Here is a 20,293-nt window from a genome sequence, read left to right as displayed (position 1 = left end):
CCAGATGCATGCATACTCTTGTTCATCTGGCTTACGTGGGTCCTGGGGAATTGAACCTGGGTCCTTTGGCTTTGCAGGCAAGTGCCTTATCCACTAAGCCATCTCTCTAGCCCCCTTGTGTGTCTTTATAAAGAAGCTAAAGGGGCTGGGGAGAGGCTCAGTGGATAAAGCGTTTGCCACACAAGATGAGGACCTGAGTTAAAATCACAAGCCGGGCCTCGTGGTATGAACCCGTGATCCCAGCACCAGGGAGACAAAGACGGGAGGCTCTCTGAGGCTTGCTGGCTCACTAGTGTAGCTGAAGCATTGAGCTCTGGGTTCAGTGAGAAAGCCTGTGTCCAAAAATAAGACAGAACAACTGAGGAAGACACCTGACATTGACAGTGATCAGAGAGAGGTCCTTGCCCATATTCCCCTGCTAGAACATTCCATGCTATGTTATCTGTGGTCCAGATAAAAAGGCGGAAGTGGAAAGGCGGCAAGCAACCATGTGAGTCCACTATCAGTCCACCTACGCTCCCTTCTCCCCACGTGGACTTCTTAGAAGCTTTCGGATAACTCAGAGCCAAGATAACCCTTCCCCTCGTGCTGTGAAAGGTGCCATCTTCGCAACCCTAGGACGCTTTCCCCTTCACTGAGGCATGAGTGCCAAGGAGATGAGGAGAAGATGGACTACTTTCCGTCAGCACCATCTAAAGAGAGACTTTCTGAGCAGGGGTCACTTGCAGGTTCGGGGTGTGGTGGAGCACTGAGATGAGGTGCAGTGGCAGCCAGTGTGAAGATCCCGAGGTGCGTTCTGGAAGGTCAGCGTAACTCGCTGAGCAGGAGGGTGAAAGGAGTGGGAGTTGGAAGCATAGGTTTCTGTCAAGGCCCTGTTGGTTAAAGGGTACCCTCTGGGTGAGCCGCCTGGAGGAGTGCAGTGATGCTGCTTAATGTATTAGAACAACTTGGTGTAGAGGATGACGTAGGGTCTATGGCAACAGTCCAGGCAAGAGCCAAGGTAATCACATACTGATCGGCCCTGAGACTTCGGGATTACTGCCTCCGGTTTTGGTGTTTGTTTTGTTTTCTCTAATATTTGAGAGAGGAAGAGAAAGTACCGGTGTGCCAGGGCCTCCCGCCACTGCAGATTGGACTCCAGAGGCATGTGCCATCATGTGCATCTGGCTTTACATGGTTACTGGGGAATTGAACCCCGGGCTGTCAAGCTTTGTAAGCAGCCCCCTTAACTGCTGAGCCATCTCTCCAGGCCCTGGCTCCAGTCTTATCTGTCCCCTTTTCCCTTATCCACCTCCCAGTGCTTTCCCAAGGAGGCCCTTCCTTCATAGATTCTATTTACCTACAGTGTTTACAAAACAAACACAGGTCGGCAGCATCCGGAAGTAGTGATCTCTCCAAAGAGCCTCGGGAGTTTGTTTGTCTTGCGGACTTGCAGTGTGTGCCGCTCCCAGCAGCAGCTGGCCTCTGGGGCAGAAACCACTCCAGCCCCAGGAATGGCAAAAATTGGGTCATGTTTTTGATCTTGAAAGTGCTTGGCACCTGCTGGGTCCCCATAGATAGCTCTGACTCAAAGCCTTTACAAGAGCCAGGGAGGCCGTGGATGTGGTTCAGTGGTAGAGAGAGCTTGTCTAGCATGTGTGAGGTCATGTCCCCAGCATTGCGGGGTCAGGGACGGGAGGGAACTGTCCATTCAGCATTCCTTGACCCTAGTGAAGCACAAGATAGTCCCAGGTGGCAGGGACGCTTGAGAATTCATTGCATAGCAGGGGACTGGGGATGGAGCTCCGTGGGGAGTGTGCACGCGCCTATAATCCCAGCACTCGGGAGGCGGAGGCAAGAGAAACAGAAGTTTAATGTCATTCTTGGCCATGGTCAATCTGGACTACATGAGACCCTGTCAAAAAGAAAGAAAGGGGGCTGGAGAGATGGCTTAGTGGTTAAGGCACTTGCCTATGAAACCTAAGTAAGGACCCCCAGGTTCAACTCCCCAGAACCCATGTAAGCCAGATGCACATGGTGGCACATGCATCTGGAGTGGTTTGCAGTGGCTAGATGCCCTGGCACACACATTGTCTTGCTCTTTCTCTCTCTCTCATAAGTAAACAAATTAAAAAATATTTTTTAAAGAAAGGAAAGAAGGAAGGCAGAAGAGGAAAGGAAGACGACAGGACATTCTGTGAGTTCCACGGGTCGAGATTGAAGAGTTTCATCAAAGAACCACACAGACAGTGCCAGGAAACCCCGCACAGCAATTGCAAATGGCATGCGCAGCTACAAATCACAGGGTGACAGGTGACTGACAGTCAGGGTCTTTGGGTCCTGGAGTTCAAGTCCCGCTAGTGGAAGAGGCCGTGACAAGCCCCTCAGAGTCTCACCAAGAGATGTCAGCGTGACCCTAGCCCAGCACAGTGGGAAGTTTTAGTCACGGAAACAAGTCAGGCCTGTTTTCGTCTGCATGTCCCCACATTTATGTTGGACACACTTAAGTTTGGCTTGGCTGCCACCTCACGTGAAATACAAACACTGGTCCTTTGCCCTCCCGACTGGTTGCGTCTTCCAGGCCCTCCGCTGCCGTCAGCTCCGCAGTCAGCCATGGAGCTGGGCCCCTGTGAGGCGTGAGCTCATATGTTTTCACGTTCCTGCTGTGGGGTGAGAGCGCCTCATCACCGGGCACTTTCAATAAAGCAGGTCACTATGCCCAGGGGAAGCACAGTGCGTCATGCGGCTGTGCACAGACACCTCCGTCATTCTGGATCCATAAAGCGTGCTCTCGGAGCAACTGACCCAGCTCTCCCCTGCTGGGCCACGGAGCTCCAAAAGGGAGGAGCTGGAAGCCCTACACACATAGGAGACATAGCCCAGCTGGCTTTTTCCCAGTTCAGCCTTTGGGGTGCTCTGCCAGGGTGGTGGCCTCACTAGATGGAACCAGCTTATGTCCCTAGAGACTGAGAGAGAGAGACGGAGCTCCTGCCACTAACTCTGCTCTATCCTCCCTTCTGCCCTCTGTGGACCGTGGTCAAAAGTCTGCTTCGGGGTTGGAGAGATGGCTTAGTGGTTAAGAAAAGCCCAAGGACCCAGGTTCGATTCCCCAGGACGTAAAGCCAGATGCACAAGGTGGCGCATGTATCTGGAATTTGTTTGCAGTGGTTAGAGGCCCTGGCGCACCCATTCCCCCCCCCCTTCTCTCTCTCTCTCTGTTCAGCCTAGAGTATCCAGGATCAGTGGGGTGGAGAAATATTGCCTGAGCACCTACTGTGTGTCCTCACTGTTCCAAGCACCCCTGAGCCTCAGGCACTAATGTTCCAGGGCAAGGCGGGCCACAGACAGGATGCATATGCCAGTGTGTGAAAGCAAAATGATGGCCCAGGGTCCAGAGGTGGCGTCACTGAAGGAAAGGAATCGTTGGAAACCCGTGGGGCACAAGGCCCAGCCCTGTGGATGCTGGGATCAGCATCCTGCGCAGGAAAGAGCAGGGCTAGGGCTCAAGATACGAGCAACCTGGTGGGTCTGGGGACAGTGGAGGTCCTGCGGCTGCAGAAATAACACGAGGGGCTTCTGTTTGCACCCAGGAGTAACTTTCACCCAGGCAGGAAACGGTGGGGAGAGAGAGTCCTGCGCAGGGGAGGTGACAAGGCCTGGCCCAGTGGTGGGTGCGCCTGGCGGCAGGTTCGAGTCGGAGCCCATGCCACAGCTCAAGCGTCCACCCCAGAGGCTGCCGGAGGGAAGGAGGGGTGTCAGGAGCTTGGCTGTGGGCGTGGCCCGCCGGGTGTCGTCAGACAGCTCCGCCGCACCACTGGGTGCGCAGCTGTGAGTTGCAACACCTACTGTTTACCAGGCTCGAGGCTCCTGGCACCTCCTCCAGCACTCACTTGGTCCGTGTGCCCTCCTCCCCGGGCTCCCAGGAGTCACCTCTTTGTGAAGGGCACCCAGGAGAAGCTGACACTTGCTCGCATTAGAGGAAGGAGCAGTACGCATGACCAGCGCCCCCCCCACCCCCGCATGCAGCACACAGGTCCTTATATAGGAGGGGGGATGGCCAGCAGGTGCCCCTGGGTTCCTCTGAAGGTTTATCCTGGAGGTTGGTGGTGGGACCCTGCAGCACCCCCATCGATATCAGTAACTGGCTACCTCAGTCACCAAGGGACATCCTGTGTCTGTGCACGTCCTCGGGACACTGGCTTCTCCTGTGTGGCATGCCTGAAACTTACTGTGAGGGAGGCCCTCTGTTGTAGCCAGGTTCACATTGCTGGCAGAAAACACCCAAGAGTAGTTTGGTCGGGGGCGGGGAAAGGGTTTATTTGGCTTACAGACTCGAGGGGAAGCTCCATGATGGCCGGGGGAAACAATGGCATGAGCGGAGGGCGGACTTCACCTCTTCACCAACATCAAGTAGACAACAGTAACAGGAGAGTGTGCCAAACGCGGGCAAGAACACCCAGAAGCCCATCTCCAACAACAGTCTGCCTCCAGGAGGCTTTAATTTCCAAATTGCCATCAGCTGGGGACATGGCATTCAGAACACCTGAATCAAACCACCACCCCCTCGAACCCAGGGGCACCTGCTGGCCATACCCCCTCCTGTATAAGGATGGGGGTGCTACGTGCAGCTGGGGGTGCTGGGCAGGTGCCCCCTTCATGCGTACTCTCTTCGAACCCCGTGAAGGCTGTGGACAAGCCGGCTTGGAGCTCTCATGAGCCATGTTTCTGGCTGGGTGGCCTCCACTGGTCACTCAATACCTGTTTCCTCCTCTGTAAAGGGGGCCGTAGTTAATGTGTCGTGTGCTGAGCATCAAACACCCAGCCCATGACAGTCCCCTCATTCATAATTACAATCATTATCAACATGTAACACTGTCCCCCCTGCCCCCAGGGACAGGCTGGAGCTGTCTGGATGCCCAGATCAATTAGCAGGGTGAAACACTGATACTTCCGGAGCCGGCGGGTAATGTGAGCTGGAGGTGAGGCCGGCGTCTCACTGACTGCCAGGCTTGCCGGCGTGGGTGGCAGCGGCCGCCGGCGCTCCGAGCACCTGCTCTGCGTAACCAGGCTTAAAGGCCCACCTTGCGGGTTGGGGAGAAGATGGCTGTCAGTGAGCCCTTGCCACACAAGCATGAGGACCAGAGTTCAGATTCTTAGCACCCTTAGCATTCTTAGTATTTAATGCCAGGTGGGCATGGCAGCCACCGGTAATCCCAGCACCAAAGGCAACAGAGACAGGGGACAACCCCCCACCACCCCAGGACAACTTAAATCACTAGACTAGCGAAATCTCTGAGCTCCCGCCTAAACCTGAGCAGGAATCCTCAGAGCCATAAGGGCAAGACTCTCGTGAAAACCCCACGCTCTCTGAGGGGGTCCCCAGGGCGCCCACCTGCTATAACTCATGCAGGAGTCTCTGCCAGGAGTAGTCTCCCTCTGAAGGGGTTCAGGAGGTGGGCTGTCCTAGCCAGCTGGAGCCAGCCCAGAAGGGGGAGCTGGGCTCAAGGTCAGACATAAGCCCCACCTCACCAGCCTCCCTCCCTGAGGAGAGCTGGCTAAGGGAGCCCCATGACAACCCTCCTTCACAGGGAGACCTCATGCTTGGCACAGACCCCGTAACTCCCACCCATTACAGCTGGGAGCCCCCAGTATACAGGTTCTTTCAGAAAGAGATAAATGGTGGGAAAGGAGCCTTTCTCCGGACCCTTGAGTTGAGACCTCAGAGACAGGCTGTGGCAGCCAAAGTCACAGGAAGAGAACACGGGGCAGAGGCAAATGCAAAGGTCCTGGGGCAGGACTGAACTGGGGGCATTTCAGAAACCACAAGGAGAAAGGAAGACAGGAGATGGAGATGATGAGAGAGGTTCAAGCCCTCAGTAAGGAATTTGAGCCTCATGTCCAGTGTAGTGGCAAACTCCCCAGAAGGTTTCGGCAGTGGTAAGATACTGTCCGTGCGCTCTGGGGAAGCTCTCTCTGGCTGTGTCCCTCCCGCCTGGCAAAGATGGAACAGAAGCCAATAAATCTTTCCGTGCTCAGCCCCGAGGGTGGGCTCATTAGTTCTTTTCATGTCTCTAGGGAGTTGCTGGGTGACGATGGGTGCACGCAGCTCTGGGGCAGAAATCTCAAATGCCTGGTTGACCCTGTGTGAGTTTCCTACAGGGTCCTAGCAAATTACCATGAACCAGTGGCTGCCAATAGCAGGCATGATGGCTCATAGTTCGCAAAGCCAGCAGTCCAGAGGCAGGCAAGAGGCTCAGCATTCTGGGCCTCCTCCAGAGCTCCCGGGGAGGACCCCTCCTGCCTCCTCCTACCCTGCGGTCTCAATGCCAGCTCAGGTCCGGAGCTGGCAAATGCATGATTTCAGTCGCTGCCACCATTTAGCATGACCTTGCCCTCAAATGCATGTGGACCCTTGTCATTAGATTTCGGACCAGCCTGGGTAACCCAGGTCTGTCTCGTTTTCAGACCTGTGACTTCAGCAGGGCTTGATGGTGTGCATAAGTAAGTAATCCTAACACTTGGGAGGCAAAGCAAAAGGATGTCCAAGAGTTCAAAGCCAGCCTGGGCTACAGTGAGACCAGAAGAAGGAGAGTGGTGGTAAGAAAGAAAGAGGCCAGAGAGATGGCTCAATGGTTAAAGGCACTTGCTTGCAAAGCCCGATGACTGGGGTTCAATTACCTAGTACCTATGTACAGGCAGATCCATTTGGAGTTAAAAAAAGAAGAAGAAGAAGAAGCAGAAAGGAAGAAAAGAGAGAAACCAGGCATAGTGGTACATGCCTTTAATCCCAGTACTCAGGAGGCAGAGACAGGAGGATTGCTGTAAGTTCGAGGCCACCCTGAGACTACATAGTGAATTCTAGGTTAACCTGGGCCAGAAGAATAAGACCCTACCTCAAAAAGCCAGAAATTTTAAATTAGAAAATAAAGAAAAGATCCTAACTTAGGGCTGGGATGGAGCTCAGTTGGCAGAGTGCTTGCCTAGCATGCTCGAATCCCTGGATTTGATGCCCAGCACCACATAACACCAGGTGTGGTTTAATCCCAGCAGTAGGGAGGTAATGGCAGGAGAATCAGGAGCTCAAGGTCATACTCAGCTACGTGGTGAGTTCGGGACCAACGTAGACTACCTGAGACCCTGTCTCACAAAAGAAAGAGAAAAAGAGAGAAGAGGGTTGGAGGGATGGCTTAGCGGTTAAGGCACTTGCCTGCAAAGCCAAAGGACCCAGGATCAGTTCCACAGTACCCACATAAGCCAGATGTACAAGGGGGCGCATGCATCTGGTGTTCGTTTGCAATGGCTGGAGGCCCTGGCGTGCCCATATTCCCCCTCCCACCTCTCTTTCCTTGCAAATAAATAAATAAAATAAAATTTGAAAAAAAGAAAAGAAAAAGAGAGAAGAAGGGAGGGAGAAAGGACCCATAACTTAATTACATCTTCAAAGAGCCTTTGTCCAAAAAAAATTTTTTTTTAAGTCACAGTCCGTTTCTGAAGATAGGCCATGACCAGTCGTTTTGAGGATCCACCATCCACTCACCCAGCTACCGAAATTAAATAGTGCAAGAAACAAAGGGAAGTGGTGCTGGCCAGAGAAGGAAGAGGGGGAGGATTTGCACAGAACATTCCACTGGAGATCAGCATTTGGGCACCGCGTATAGCGTGCGATTTGACATCTGTTCTCCATGCGGGCACTGAGTGCAGCCTGTGTACCTTCGTCGGGTGCAGAGGATCCAGCAATGAGCAAAACATATGCTCTTTGCCCCGACGTGGCCCCACCCAGCCCGGGCCAGCACACAGTAGGGTTCCCAGAACTTCTTTCTTGCGTGCCCTACTCTGCCTTGAGTGAGAACAGGCAGGAATGAAACACGCTGCCTTGTGTGCATAATTAAGTCCCGAAAACAAGAACTACAGGGGATCCAAGATCCAGAAGCCTGCGGGCGGGGGGGTGGGGGGGTCCCAGGAGCTTCCCAGAAGAGACACAGCTGAGCAGATGGGTTAGGGGGGTGGGGGAAGGCATGGGCTCCAAAGGGACCATGAAGACTGCTTGGCTGAGGCAGAGTTTGTGGGCTGGGAAAGACTCAGGGAGGCTAGCCAGGGGTTGGCGTGACCAGATTTCAGTAAGAGTGAACAATCCTTGGGAATGTTTCAAACAAAACAAAGGGTAATCCTCCCTCCTTTTATATAGCAGCTGCTTTAAAAATAAATAAATAAAACTGATCTGTGTCTATTAATACACAGAGAAAGAGACACTGTTTATATGCAAAACAGAGTTGTGTGTGGTTCTACGGTCATCATGTTAAAACGAGTTTCAAGTGGGACTGGGGACCTACCTGCCTCTGTGCTTGGGGCTTGGAGTCGGGAACCCCCAGGGTGGTCCCCAGTCGTCCCACCTGTGCCCCGTGCTTGCAGGGGAGCCCCCCGGGTGGTTCCCCAGAGTCTCACCCTGGCCGTCTACTTGCAGGCTCCATGCAGGTGATGAACAAGACGCGGCGCATCATGGAGCAGGGCGGCGCCCACTTCATCAACGCCTTCGTGACCACGCCCATGTGCTGCCCCTCTCGCTCCTCCATCCTCACGGGCAAGTACGTGCACAACCACAACACCTACACCAACAACGAGAACTGCTCCTCGCCCTCCTGGCAGGCCCAGCACGAGAGCCGCACGTTCGCCGTGTACCTCAACAGCACCGGCTACCGGACAGGTGAGAAGGAGGGCAGGGGCTGGGCGAGACGGGGTGCAGCCCCCCCACACACACACACACTGTACGGAACCACTTCCGTCTTATTTCAAAGTTCGGGATCTGTTTCTGCGTATAGTATGTATGGAAATACAAATTTGTCTCCAGTTCAGATAGAAAGTGAACTTTTGGAAGAAAGCTGAGCCCCAAAACAAAACAAAAAAAAAAAAAATAGGAATGTATTTAAAATATGAACGGAGTCCAAAAATAACTATTGCCGTGTGAATTTGTGTTTTCTGCTTACTTATTAAGGTTATCAGGGACCGTTGTATTGACTGAGCCTATTAGTACGGGAGATGTTTCCAGAATATCGGGGTTGGAGTTGAAAAGAAGCAGCATGTGGACTGGCCATTCTGTGTGGGAGAGGCCATGATGACGAAGGGGTTGCCATGGCAATGGACCTTTGTCCACACTGACGCCCGTGGGCAGTGGCCAGGGTGTCCTGGACGCCCTTCTTGGCAGAGGCACCGTGGTGGGTTCTGAAGGTCCCTCTGCCACTCTGGTGCAGGACATTGAGACACGCTTCCATCCCAGCCACTTCACCATTGCAACATCCTGCAATCACCTCACTGAACTTGCTCAGATTTAAAAAAACAAACAAACAAACAAACTCTCCCCACCTTGGGTGGCGCAGAGGCGATTGCGAAACCAGATTTTGTGGCTCAAATGTCGCAACCCTTGGGAACTCACCTCCCAAGGGACAAGGAATCGTTCTGGGTGGAAGGGACAGGTAGCTCCTGTGACTGGACCTGGGACCCTCAGCCTGGGCAGTCTCTCAGATGCCAGGTGGGGACCTGTGGGCACTGTTTATTCTCCTCAAGCTCCTCCCACCATTAAAAGCATCTGGGAAATGGGCCCAGCTTCCTCTGCGCCCGGCAGGGCACCATGCACGCAGGCGTGGAGATGCAGACCCTGGCAGTTTGGGGGTCTCAGCAGCAAGTGCCAGAGGTCACCGCGGGCCAGCGTGTTACATGGTTAGCGGGCCTGGAGATGGCTGGGGACGTGGACCAAGAGAGTCCACAACATACCAGTAGCCTTTATTGAAGGCGGCACTTGGCCATTCAGGGATAGCCCTGCCTGCTCAGAGGTACAACCCTCAGGTAGGCCTATATGTGAATTGTCAACTGAATCCTACTGGTTTTGAAACACATGGCAAAAAAAAAAAAAAAAAACCTCAACTTCTTTTTTAGATTTTACCCGCTGAGCCATCTCTAGTTCTTTCCTAGCTACATTTAAAAATATAGTTATTTTTCCATTTTTTTAGACTTTCATACGTGTATATAATGTATTTTGATCTTATTCCCTCTACTTGCCTTCCCTTAGTCCTTTCTTCCTCCTATTAACACCCTTCTTCCCCACTAACCCCTATCTGTCTTTCATGCCTTATTTTTTTTTTAAGCCCATTGAGTTAAGAGCTGGAGAGATGGCTTAGTGGTTAAGGTGCCTGCCTACAAAGAAAAAGAACCCAGGTTCAGTTTCCCAGGACCCATGTAAGCCAGATGGACAAGGTGGCATGGGAGTCTAGAGTTCGTTTACAGCAACTAGAGGCCCTGGCACACCCATTCTCTCTCTCTCTCTCAAATAAATAAATAAAAATAAACTATATATATATATATATATATATATATATATATATATATATATATATATTTATATTTATATATATATTTAAAACCATTGAGTTAAATTAGGGTTGTTTGCATGATCATGGTAGAAGGTCACTTACTGTGGAACGGGCACCTTACCAGCAGCTATAACCCTGGTGAGCTTGACTCTCCCTCTCCCAACGAGTTCTCATCATCATTGGTGAAGTATTGGCAGGCTCAGTCTTGTGCTCTGAGTTCATGAGTGTGACAGCTATGTCATATCCAGATGACAGCATGTGGCAGCCTTCTTCCCCATCCATCTGCTCTTTTCTTTTTGCCCCTGCTTTTGGGAGGTTCCCTGAGCTTTGAAAGGGGTCGTTTAGGTGTCCTGTTTGAGGCTGAGTACACTATAGTCACTTACTCTTGACAGTTTGACCAGCTAGGCATCTCTGCGTTAACCACTGCCTGTTGGATCCAGAAGCTTCTGTGATCGAGACTTCAGGCAGTACTAATCGATCAGACGAACTATAGATGGAAAGCAGTTTGGCATTCCAGTAGTTGGATCCCTGCTGGGGTCAAGGTCCCCAGCCATAGGCTTTTGTCCAGGTTTATTTACAGCACCCAGCACCCGGCATGAAATCCCTCCTGTGGAACAGACTTCAGATCCAACTGGGAAGGGGATAGTTACTTCCGTAACATTCATGTCACCATTGCATGTGGGCACATCTTGCCCGACAGGCAGGTCAGTTGTGGAATGCCCAGCTGGGTAGGACTCTTGATGGCTTTGCTGCCTCAGCAGCTTGCGTAGCACCTTTGGGTATGAAGAGAGCTATGTGGCAGAGAAGAAACTGCCAGCTCACTTCCAGCTTAGTTTCTCTGTGCCCTGCAAGTAAACGTTGTGTTGTCTTCGGCAATAAGGACTTGCCACCTAGTCTTGGTGGGCAACCAAGAGTAATGGCCTATATTGCTTTAGGGGCCTCCAGCCTCCCTGGGAGGTCTCCCTGATACTGGAATGTATAATAAAAAGTCTACGGCTTCTGGGAGCAGCTTAACTACCCACATAAGGATTGTTTAAACACTTAAAATAAATTTCTAGTTTTTATTTTTCTTTCTTTCTTTCTTTTCTTTTTTGGTCTTTTGGGTTTTTTTGTTTTTGAGGTAGGGATTCACTCTGGTCCAGGCTGATGTGGAATTAACTATGTAGTCTCAGGGTGGCCTCGAACTCACAGCAATCTACCTACCTCTGCCTCTGGAGTGCTGAGATTAAAGGTGTGCGGCCACCACACCCGGCTTATTTTTCATTATTATTATTTGTTTGCAATGAGGGGAGAGCAAGAGAGGCTGCCAGTCCCCATCCCCTCCCCCTGATGCTGCAAAGGAACTCCAGATGCATGCGCCACTTTGTGCATCTGGCTTTTTCATAGGTACTGGGGAATTGAACCCAGGTTGTTATGCCTTGCAGGTAAGTACCTTAACCTCTGAGCCATCTCTCCAGCCCCAGGTTTTTTTTTTTTCTTTCTTTAATGCATGTCACAGACCAAAGGAAATATGTCTGAGGGCAGGTGTGACTTGCATATCTCCTGGACCCTTCTGGCTAAAAGGTCTATATGGAAACCAAGAAATAACGAGGACCCCAAAAGCATTCATAAGGCCCCTCACATGACAGCCAGAGCAACCACAGCCCCACAGAGGGTTCTGTCCAGAGTCCAAACATGCACTTTGAGGCGTAGTCAAAACTGAAACAGAGGCCTTGGAAACTCTGAGGGAGGCAGGACCTGTCAAATTGAAGGAGAGCTTCAGAGTCCCATGGAAGTTGGGGGATTATGGTGAAAGTCTGCTTTGTTAAAATCACTTAGGAGACACAGAAAAGAAACAACCTGAGTAATCAATTGTCGTCAATAGACTGGTAATACAGGCTTGTGATCCCAGCTGAGGCAGGAGGATTGCAAGTTCAAAATGAGCCTGGACAACTTAGTGAGACCCTGTCTCAGAGTTAAAAGGAAAAGGATCAGGGAGGTGACTTGTGGGTTAAGCACTTTCCATGCAAACATGAAGACTTGAATTCAGATCCGCAGCACACACATAAATGCCAGGCATGGTGACGTTCACCCCGAATCCCAGCGCTGGAGAGACGGAGACAGGCACGCCCCTAGGGCTCACCAGGTAGCTCATGTCGCTGAATTGGTGGGCTGTGAATTCAGTGAGAGACTGTGTCTCAAGGAATAAGGTGGAGGGCAGGTGGGAAGGGCACCCAACATCAACCACTGGCCTCCACAGGCGTGCGTACACAAGCAAGCGCCCACACACTGACATGCGCCTATGCATAAGCGTGTGTACCACACACACAAGAGAAGAATAGATGATAGATAGATAGATAGATAGACAGACAGACAGACAGACAGACAGATAGATAGATGAATAGGAGGAAGAAGATTGCTGTCAGGGCTGGGCACATAGCTCACTGGGTAAAGTGTTTGCCTTGCAAACACGAGAACCTGAGTTTGCCAAGAACTGTTGGCGCACGTCTTTAATCCTGGCACTGGGGCGGCAGAGGTACGAGGATCGCCGTGAGTTCGAGGCCACCCTGAGACTGCATAGTGAGTTCCAGGTCAGCCTGAGCCAGAGTGAGACCCTGCCGTGAAAAACCAAAAAAAAAAAAAAAAAAAAAGAAACAGGACAATCTGAGCTGAGGGCCGGAGAGGTGACACGCGGTTAAGAGCTCTTCCTGTACAAGCGTAAGCCCCTGAGGAGACCTGTGGGGCCACTCGAGTTAGACCCCAGACTCTCCAGCATCCACATAAGCAGCTGGGCATGGCCATGTGTATCCCCGGATCCCCAGGGGAGCAGAGACCCAGGAGTTACTGGAGCGAGTGAAAACAAGGCAGGCTGTGGACACCTTGCAGTCCTCTCTTAGGCCATTGCCACCGTACCCCACCATGGGCAAGCGTGTGGGGCACTGCATAGGCATGTAAGTCACACACATCATGAACACACAGGCAAGCCAAAGCATCATCATCATCATCATCATAACTGAGAGTGGTGACCACTTTTGTAATGCCAGCACTGGGGTGACAGAGACAGACAATTCCCAGGGACTCACTAGCCAGACAGTGTAGCCTACTTGCTGACCTCCAGGCCAGTGAGACCCTTTCTCAAAAACATGGACAGCTATGCTGATGAGATTGCTCAGCAGTTGAAAGCACTTGCTTGGAAAGCCTGCTGGGCCCCAGTTCACTTTCCCCGGTCCCCGTGTAAAGGCAGACACACAAAGTGGCGCGTGTGTCTGGAGTTCGTCAGCAGCAACAGGAGGCCCTGGTGTGTCATCGGGCACATAGCTACCTCAGGGCCTTTCCACTTCCTCTTTTCTGTCTGGAAACTTCTACAAATCACACACGCAATCACACACACAGCCTATTTGCATACTGTCATAGTGTTCCTCCCTCAGAGAAACTTTGTGTGACAACCCCAGTACCCCCCCCCTTACCTCTTTTTGTTTGTTTGTTTTGTTTTTCAAGGTAGAGTCTCTCGTTAGCCCAGGCTGACCTGGAAATCACTATGTAGTCTCAGGGTGGCCTCGAACTCACGGTGATCCTCCTACCTCTGCCTCCCAAGTGCTGGGATTAAAGGCGTGCGCCACCACACCCAGATTCCCCCCCCCCCCCGCCCCGTTACCTCTTGACTTTCTTTTTCCTTCAAAGTCCTGATCCACCCAACACGTATCTGTTTGCCTACTGTTCATTCTCTCGTGTTAAGTTACAAACCCCCCCCCCCCCCCACTTCTTGGTTCCTTTAACCATCCCCCGGGGCCAGCCCTTTCTCCCACATGGCTTGTTGACTTTCTCGATTCTAAACTGCCACCTCCGTGTCCTGTGTCCCCAGGCCCAGAAGAGCCTGGTGCTCAGAGGACTATCTTGTTGGCAAGTGGCTGGGTGTGTGTGCTCCTTCCAGGGCCAGCAGTCTACCCCATCACTTCCTCCCCAGCCTCCATTTCGGCCCTTACACCTTCCTCTTCCTGATGAATACCCATAGAGACTTCAGCTGTCCCAGACGCTTCTCTGGGCTCCTAGCGCAGCTGTCCCCACCTTCACAATGGCAGCCTTCTCTTCACTTGGTCTCCCTCCTGCTTCCCCCCACCCCAGCCTGCTTCCTCTCCCCTCAATGCACCCAAGTGTGCACGCGCACTCACTCTGCACGCACACACTGCCTCCTTCTTCCCGGTCCAGCTGCTCCTCGCCTGCCCCCCTGGCCACCACCTCCCCCACTGTCCTGTGATGGCAGAGCCCTCCCCTCTGTTCCCCGGAGTCTCTGCCTCTCCAGCCCTGCCACCTCGCCTCAGTTTCCCCTTCTCTAGAGGAGTGTTATGACATGAGCCCATGATGTGACCACCCCCCCCCCCATCCTGGGGATTTTGTGACTGTCACAAACTCAGGAGGAGTGAGTCCCTGGGAGGAAGAGAAAGTGGGTGTGAGTCTCCTCAGCTCCCCAGTTGCTGGGTGTCCATTTGAACCCCAAAAAGCACCCTTCGGTTTTGCCCTTAGCCATGCATGGTTTTCCTCGCATTATACAAATGAAGTGTTCAAGACCTTAAGACATAAAACAAGAGATTCAACCTCAGGTTCTTTTGTTGTTTTGTTTTGCTTTGTTTGAGGTAGGGTTTCACTCTAGCTGAGGCTGACCTAGAATTCACTGTGTGTAGTCTCAGGGTGGCCTTGAACTCACTGTGATCCTCCTACCTCTGCCTCCCGAGTGCTGGGGTTAAAGGTGTGCGCCACCACGCCTGGCAAAAATAAGAGATTCAGCCTCAGGTTCTAGAAGCCAGACACCCCAAAATCAAGTGTTCCACAAGGCCACATCCATCCTGGCCCCTCCAGCTTGTGGAAGCCCAGGGCTGTGTGGCTAGTGACCACATCTTCCCTGAGCTCTGTCTCCATTTTCTCGTGGACACCAGCCCTGGTCCGGAGCACACCTGACCTGTCCGTAGCAGTCCCGTCTTCACTTGGACACGGAAGTCCACGGGATAAGAGCAGGTTCTGGGGAGTCACAGTGCCACCATCACATGTTCACGTCCATTGAGGTTGCAGTGACTTGAACTAGGGCCACTCTGTGAGCCGTTGGAACTTAGAGAACCAGCTGTCTCTGCCCACCAGTACGGCCACCAGTTGGTCAGCTCCAGTCTCCACTTCCAGTGCAGAGTTCCCTAGAGCCCCTCTGAGGTCGGTGACCTTGAAATGACTCGTGACCCTGCCTGCTAAGCCTCAAGACCCTCTGAGCAGCTTCCAGGAAAAAAGAACGCCTTCAGCCGTCCTCTCCTTGATGTGAGCTGTGACACCCAGAAAATTCTGGAAAGGGTAGGGCTAGAGCCCAGCGCCGCTGCCACTAGCCATAGGGAGCTATTTGCATTAGCTAAAACCAAATTCAAACTTCAGTTTCTCGGCCACGCTGACCACCCTTCAGGGTTTTGGTGGACATGCGGGATGACTTTCATCAGGGAGGAGGGCCTCCTGGACAGTGTGTGATGGACCCCCAACCCAAGCAAAGTCCTTCTTGAAAGGAATGGGGCTACATGGACCTTTGTGAATAAAATAATGATAGCAAGGCAAGTGTGGTGACTCAGGCCAATCATCCCAGCCCTCAGGGAGGCTGGAGCAGGAAGGCCAATCCTCACAAGTTTGAGGCCAGCCTGGGCTACACAGAATGACCTTGGCTGCCAACAGCAGGGCACTGGAGAGATGGCTTGGTGGATAAAGTCCTTGCTGCTGCGCAACTCCCGAGTGTCTGAGTTCAAATCCCGAGACCCCACAGAAAAGCCATAAACTGTGGTGGTCTTCTGTCATCCCAGTGTGCCTATGAGGGGGGAAGGGAGGCCAAGACAGGAAAGTTTCCCAGAGGCTCATGAACAAACGGTGAACAGGAGAACCTGCCTCAAACAAGCCGGAAGGCAAGGACTGGTCTGAAAGTTGCCCTCTGACCTCCACGCACAAACTGTGGCATGCGCACGCGCACACCTACACCAAGTAAATAAATCAAATTTAAATTAAAGCCACAACAATATCAACAAAAATGCTAGAATCCCCAAGCTTTCACTAGGCGCCAGTCTATTATATGCCAAGTGTTTTACAGTTCCCAGTGATAATCCGTCATCCCCACCCTACCAACTCCATCTTTCTACCTTGCAGAGCTCGGCTTACAGATACGGGCTCACCATCACACCCACCTACTGGATTTCGCCTTTCCTTTTTAAATTTCTTTAATTTAATTTTTTTTTTTTCCAATGTAAGGTCTCGCTCTAACCCAGGCTGACCTGGAATTCACGCCATTGGCCCAGGCTGTCCTCAGACTCACGGCAGTCCTATTTCTGCCTCTTGACTGTGGGGATTGAAAGCTTGCGCCACCACGCCCAGCTTTATCTTTACTTTATAAAAAAAAAAAAAAAATTGGGCCGGGCGTGGTGGCACACGCCTTTAATCCCAGCACTCGGGAGGCAGAGGTAGGAGGATTGCCATGAGTTCGAGGCCACCCTGAGACTACAGAGTTAATTCCAGGTCAGCCTGGACCAGAGTGAGACCCTACCTCGAAAAACAAAACAAAAAAAAATGGAAAAAAAAACATGTTGAAACACAGCAAGCACCCCCCCCCCCCCGGGGAAAGATTATTCCACAAACCACCTGTCTGTGAGCAATTTCCCTAACCCACCTGGTGGTTCGCAAGGGAGCACAGCGCCCCCTATGGGTCACAGTTCAGGAACACAGGATGCAGGGGCGCTGCCTGCTCCGTCCTCAGAGCCTTTACACTGCCTTCCAGTCCACAGGGTGTCTATGGTTTCCGCTGGAACATTCGTCTAAGTGGGCTATTTCATGCTTACTGACCCTGAGTCAATTTTGTCTATGAATACAGAAAGGTTTTTGTTTGTTTTTGTTTTGTACTTGCAGAATTTTTATATGCTCTGAATTTCTCAGGAATGGAAGTGACAGGAAGGGATGTTATAACAGAATGCAAAAGTTCCCCAAGTTATTCCTCATTTCTGAAGCAGCCCATCTCTGACAGCAGTGGCTCCCAGAGCATTTAAATTGCAAATGTCCCCCCGCCCACAGCCTGCGTTCGTTCCTGTCACCCTGCCAGGGAATCTGTCTAGGTGCGCTGGCGTCTGACTGCTTCAGCGAGGCTCCTTGATGGATGTGTTCGAGAAATTTCATATTGAAATCTCCCTTTATTATAAATGGCTCTGCATGTGTTTTCCTTGTAGATTGCAGCTGGGGCGTTCTATCGATTTCTGGAATGACATGCACAGAAAGGTTTTTTTGTTTGTTTGTTTGTTTTTGTCTGGTTTGGTTTTAACCTATGGTTTTCATTTGGGGGAAATTAGGGAGCCTTGCAAATCGTTCGTCATAGGGAAGAGACAATTCGGTAAAGGATGGGGTCCCTGGGTTGACGATTAGAGAGACACTGGTTCACAGTTCCTCCAGTCTGGTTCTAAGCATTCTTGGATATCCTGCCTCTCCTGTTACAGCCTTCTGCACAAAGCCACACTTGGGTGGGGCAGAACAGGTATGATGGTGTACACCCGGAATCTCAGCCCTCAGGAAACTGAAGCAGGAGGATTGCGAGTTCAAGGTCAGCCTGAGCTACATACGCAAAGATGGGGCTGAGCAGGAAAGAGTTTAATACAGTGGTTAAATTGAGAGTGACTTGGCAAGCCATAGACCCTGTCCCTGGGATGGGGAGCCTCTTTCCCTGCTAAGTGGCTTTGAGGGAAATAAATAAGCTTGTCATTTGCTGCAGCTGTGTGACCCTAGAAAGTCGGGTGGGTGGCTCAGAACCTGAGTTTCAATTCAAGCAGCTCCCTCCAGGCCACCTCCACTCACAGGGCCTGATGCAGGCAGTCAGTAGGAGCCTGGGGTGGTCCACAGCCTGGCCTCGTTCCCCAGCAACAACAGCCTGGACAGGGACCCAACAGGAGGAGACTTCCTCAGCCCACCCTAGCCATCTGCCGAGCCCTGCCTCTGCCCTGATCTTTAGCCAACCATTCTTCCTCCCCACAGAGGATGCCTTGAAAAGTCGAAATCTAAGCACCTACCTGTGCCAGTGCAATTAAAACCTGCCCATTCTCCATTCTTCACCCTGAAGATGAATTCACAACCTACCTGGCCTGCTCTCCTCCAGGTCCACATCTTCTTCCTTTCTTTTTTTTTTTTTTTAATTTTTATTTATTTAGTAGAGACAGAGAGAGAATGGGCACACCAGGGCCTCCAGCCACTGCAAACAAACTTCAGACACATGCACACCCTTGTGCATCTGGCTTACATGGGACCTGGAGAATCGAACCGGGGTCCTTAGGCTTCGCAGGCAAACACCTTAACCACTAAGCCATCTCTCCAGCCCACCTCTCCTTCCTTTCTCATCACACTCAGGCCACTTGGCCTCTCTGCTGTTCCTCAAACAGGCCAAGGGTCTTTGCACTTGCCTTCCTCTCCACGCCGTTCCCATGGCTTGTTCCCTGCCATCATTCCTTCCCATCAAGAACTCCCCGATCTGCCCCCTCTCTTCCCTACGGGGCCACTCACACCCTGCTTTATTATCATTTTGTTTGTTTGTTTATATTTTTATTTACTTATTTGAGATAGGCAGAGAGAGAGAGAGAGAGTGAATGGGTGTTCCGGGGCCTCTAGCCACTGTAAACGAACTCCAAACACATGCGCCACCTTGTGCATTTGGCTTTCGTACGTAATAGGGGATTGAACCTGGGTCCTTAGGCTTCGTAGGCAAGTGCCTTAACCACTAAGCTGTCTCTCCAGCCTTGCTTTATCTTCTTAACACTCATCACCCTGGCAAAACTTTCTTAGATGTTTGTCAGCATCTGACTGCCCACTGCGAACAGATATTGGGTATGCAATAAAAATTTGAGCAAATGGATGTCTTAGGCCAGAGGCTTGAAGTAAGCAGAAAACAGGGACAAATAGTTAGACTGGGGGTGGCCAGGCGTGGTGGCGCACACCTTTAATCCCAGCACTCAGAAGACAGAGGTAGGAGAATCGCTGTGAGTTTGAGGCCAGCCTGAGGCTACATAGTGAATTCCAGGTCAGCCTGAGCTACAGAGAGACCCTATTTTGAAAAAAAAAAAAAAAATAGAGGGATTGTTTTCTATTGTTTTTGTGGTAATAAGGTTGGAACCTAGGGTCTCATACATGCTAGGCAAGGGATCTACCACTGAGTTATGTCCCCAGCCCCCTTTAACTTTTAATTTTGAGACAATATTTCATTAAGTTGCTGAGAATGGTCTTCAACTCACTCCGTAGCCCTTGATCTTAGGATCCTGTTTTCTCTGGATCCTGAGTAGCTGGGATGTCATCAAACCTGGCAGTAATCTGAATTTCTGCCTCACTTGTTCAGTGTCAAGAAACATAACTGGGCTGGAGAGATGGCTTAGTGGGTAAGGCAGTTACAGAGCCCAAAGACCTTGGTTCTATTCCCTAGGATCCATGTAAGCCAGATGCACAAGGTGGCGCATGTGTCTGGAGGCTCTAATGCACCCATTCTCTCTCTCTTTCTATCTGTTTGCCCCCCCCCTTTCTCTCTCTCCCTCACTCAAATAAATAAGTAAAAATAAAAATACAAAGAAAAAGAAACCTAACTGAAATTAGCTGAGACCACCTTCTCTGAGTCTCAGCATGATACAACTCTCTTCTCTGATGAGATTGGGTGTGTTTAGGGTAGTATAGTCATAGATGGCTTTTCTTTCTTTGGGGGCAGTTGTAATCTTGGGAAGGTTCTGTGTGTAGTGGCAAGGTAATGTTCTCTCTCTCTAACACACACACACACACATTCTAGCTCACCCTTGTAATGAAAGGGAGGCCTCTTCCCATTAACACCAGCAAAAGTGCCAGGGGAGGCTCCCAGTAGTGGCTCAGATAATATCACATGTCTCTCCTTTATACAATTGCAGAGTCTCGGAAGGTGAGATTTCCTAATTGGCCAAGCCCAGACCATATGCTGA

General features: G+C 51.3%; 1 protein-coding gene across 5 annotated transcripts in view; it reads left to right on the top strand.

Moving 5' to 3' along the window:
• Positions 1-20,293, top strand: part of Sulf2 (sulfatase 2) — a 110,249-nt gene that overhangs the window by 38,991 nt on the left and 50,965 nt on the right. For all 5 annotated transcript variants that reach the window (XM_045156436.1, XM_045156434.1, XM_045156438.1 and 2 more), the window contains exon 3: positions 8,441-8,680. In XM_045156436.1, coding sequence (XP_045012371.1) covers positions 8,441-8,680 — 240 coding nt within the window. The remainder of the gene's footprint in view (positions 1-8,440; positions 8,681-20,293) is intronic.

This window comes from Jaculus jaculus, chromosome 8 (genome assembly GCF_020740685.1).
Source record: "Jaculus jaculus isolate mJacJac1 chromosome 8, mJacJac1.mat.Y.cur, whole genome shotgun sequence".
NCBI lineage: Eukaryota > Metazoa > Chordata > Mammalia > Rodentia > Dipodidae > Jaculus > Jaculus jaculus.
This window is presented reverse-complemented; position numbering and strand designations above follow the sequence as displayed.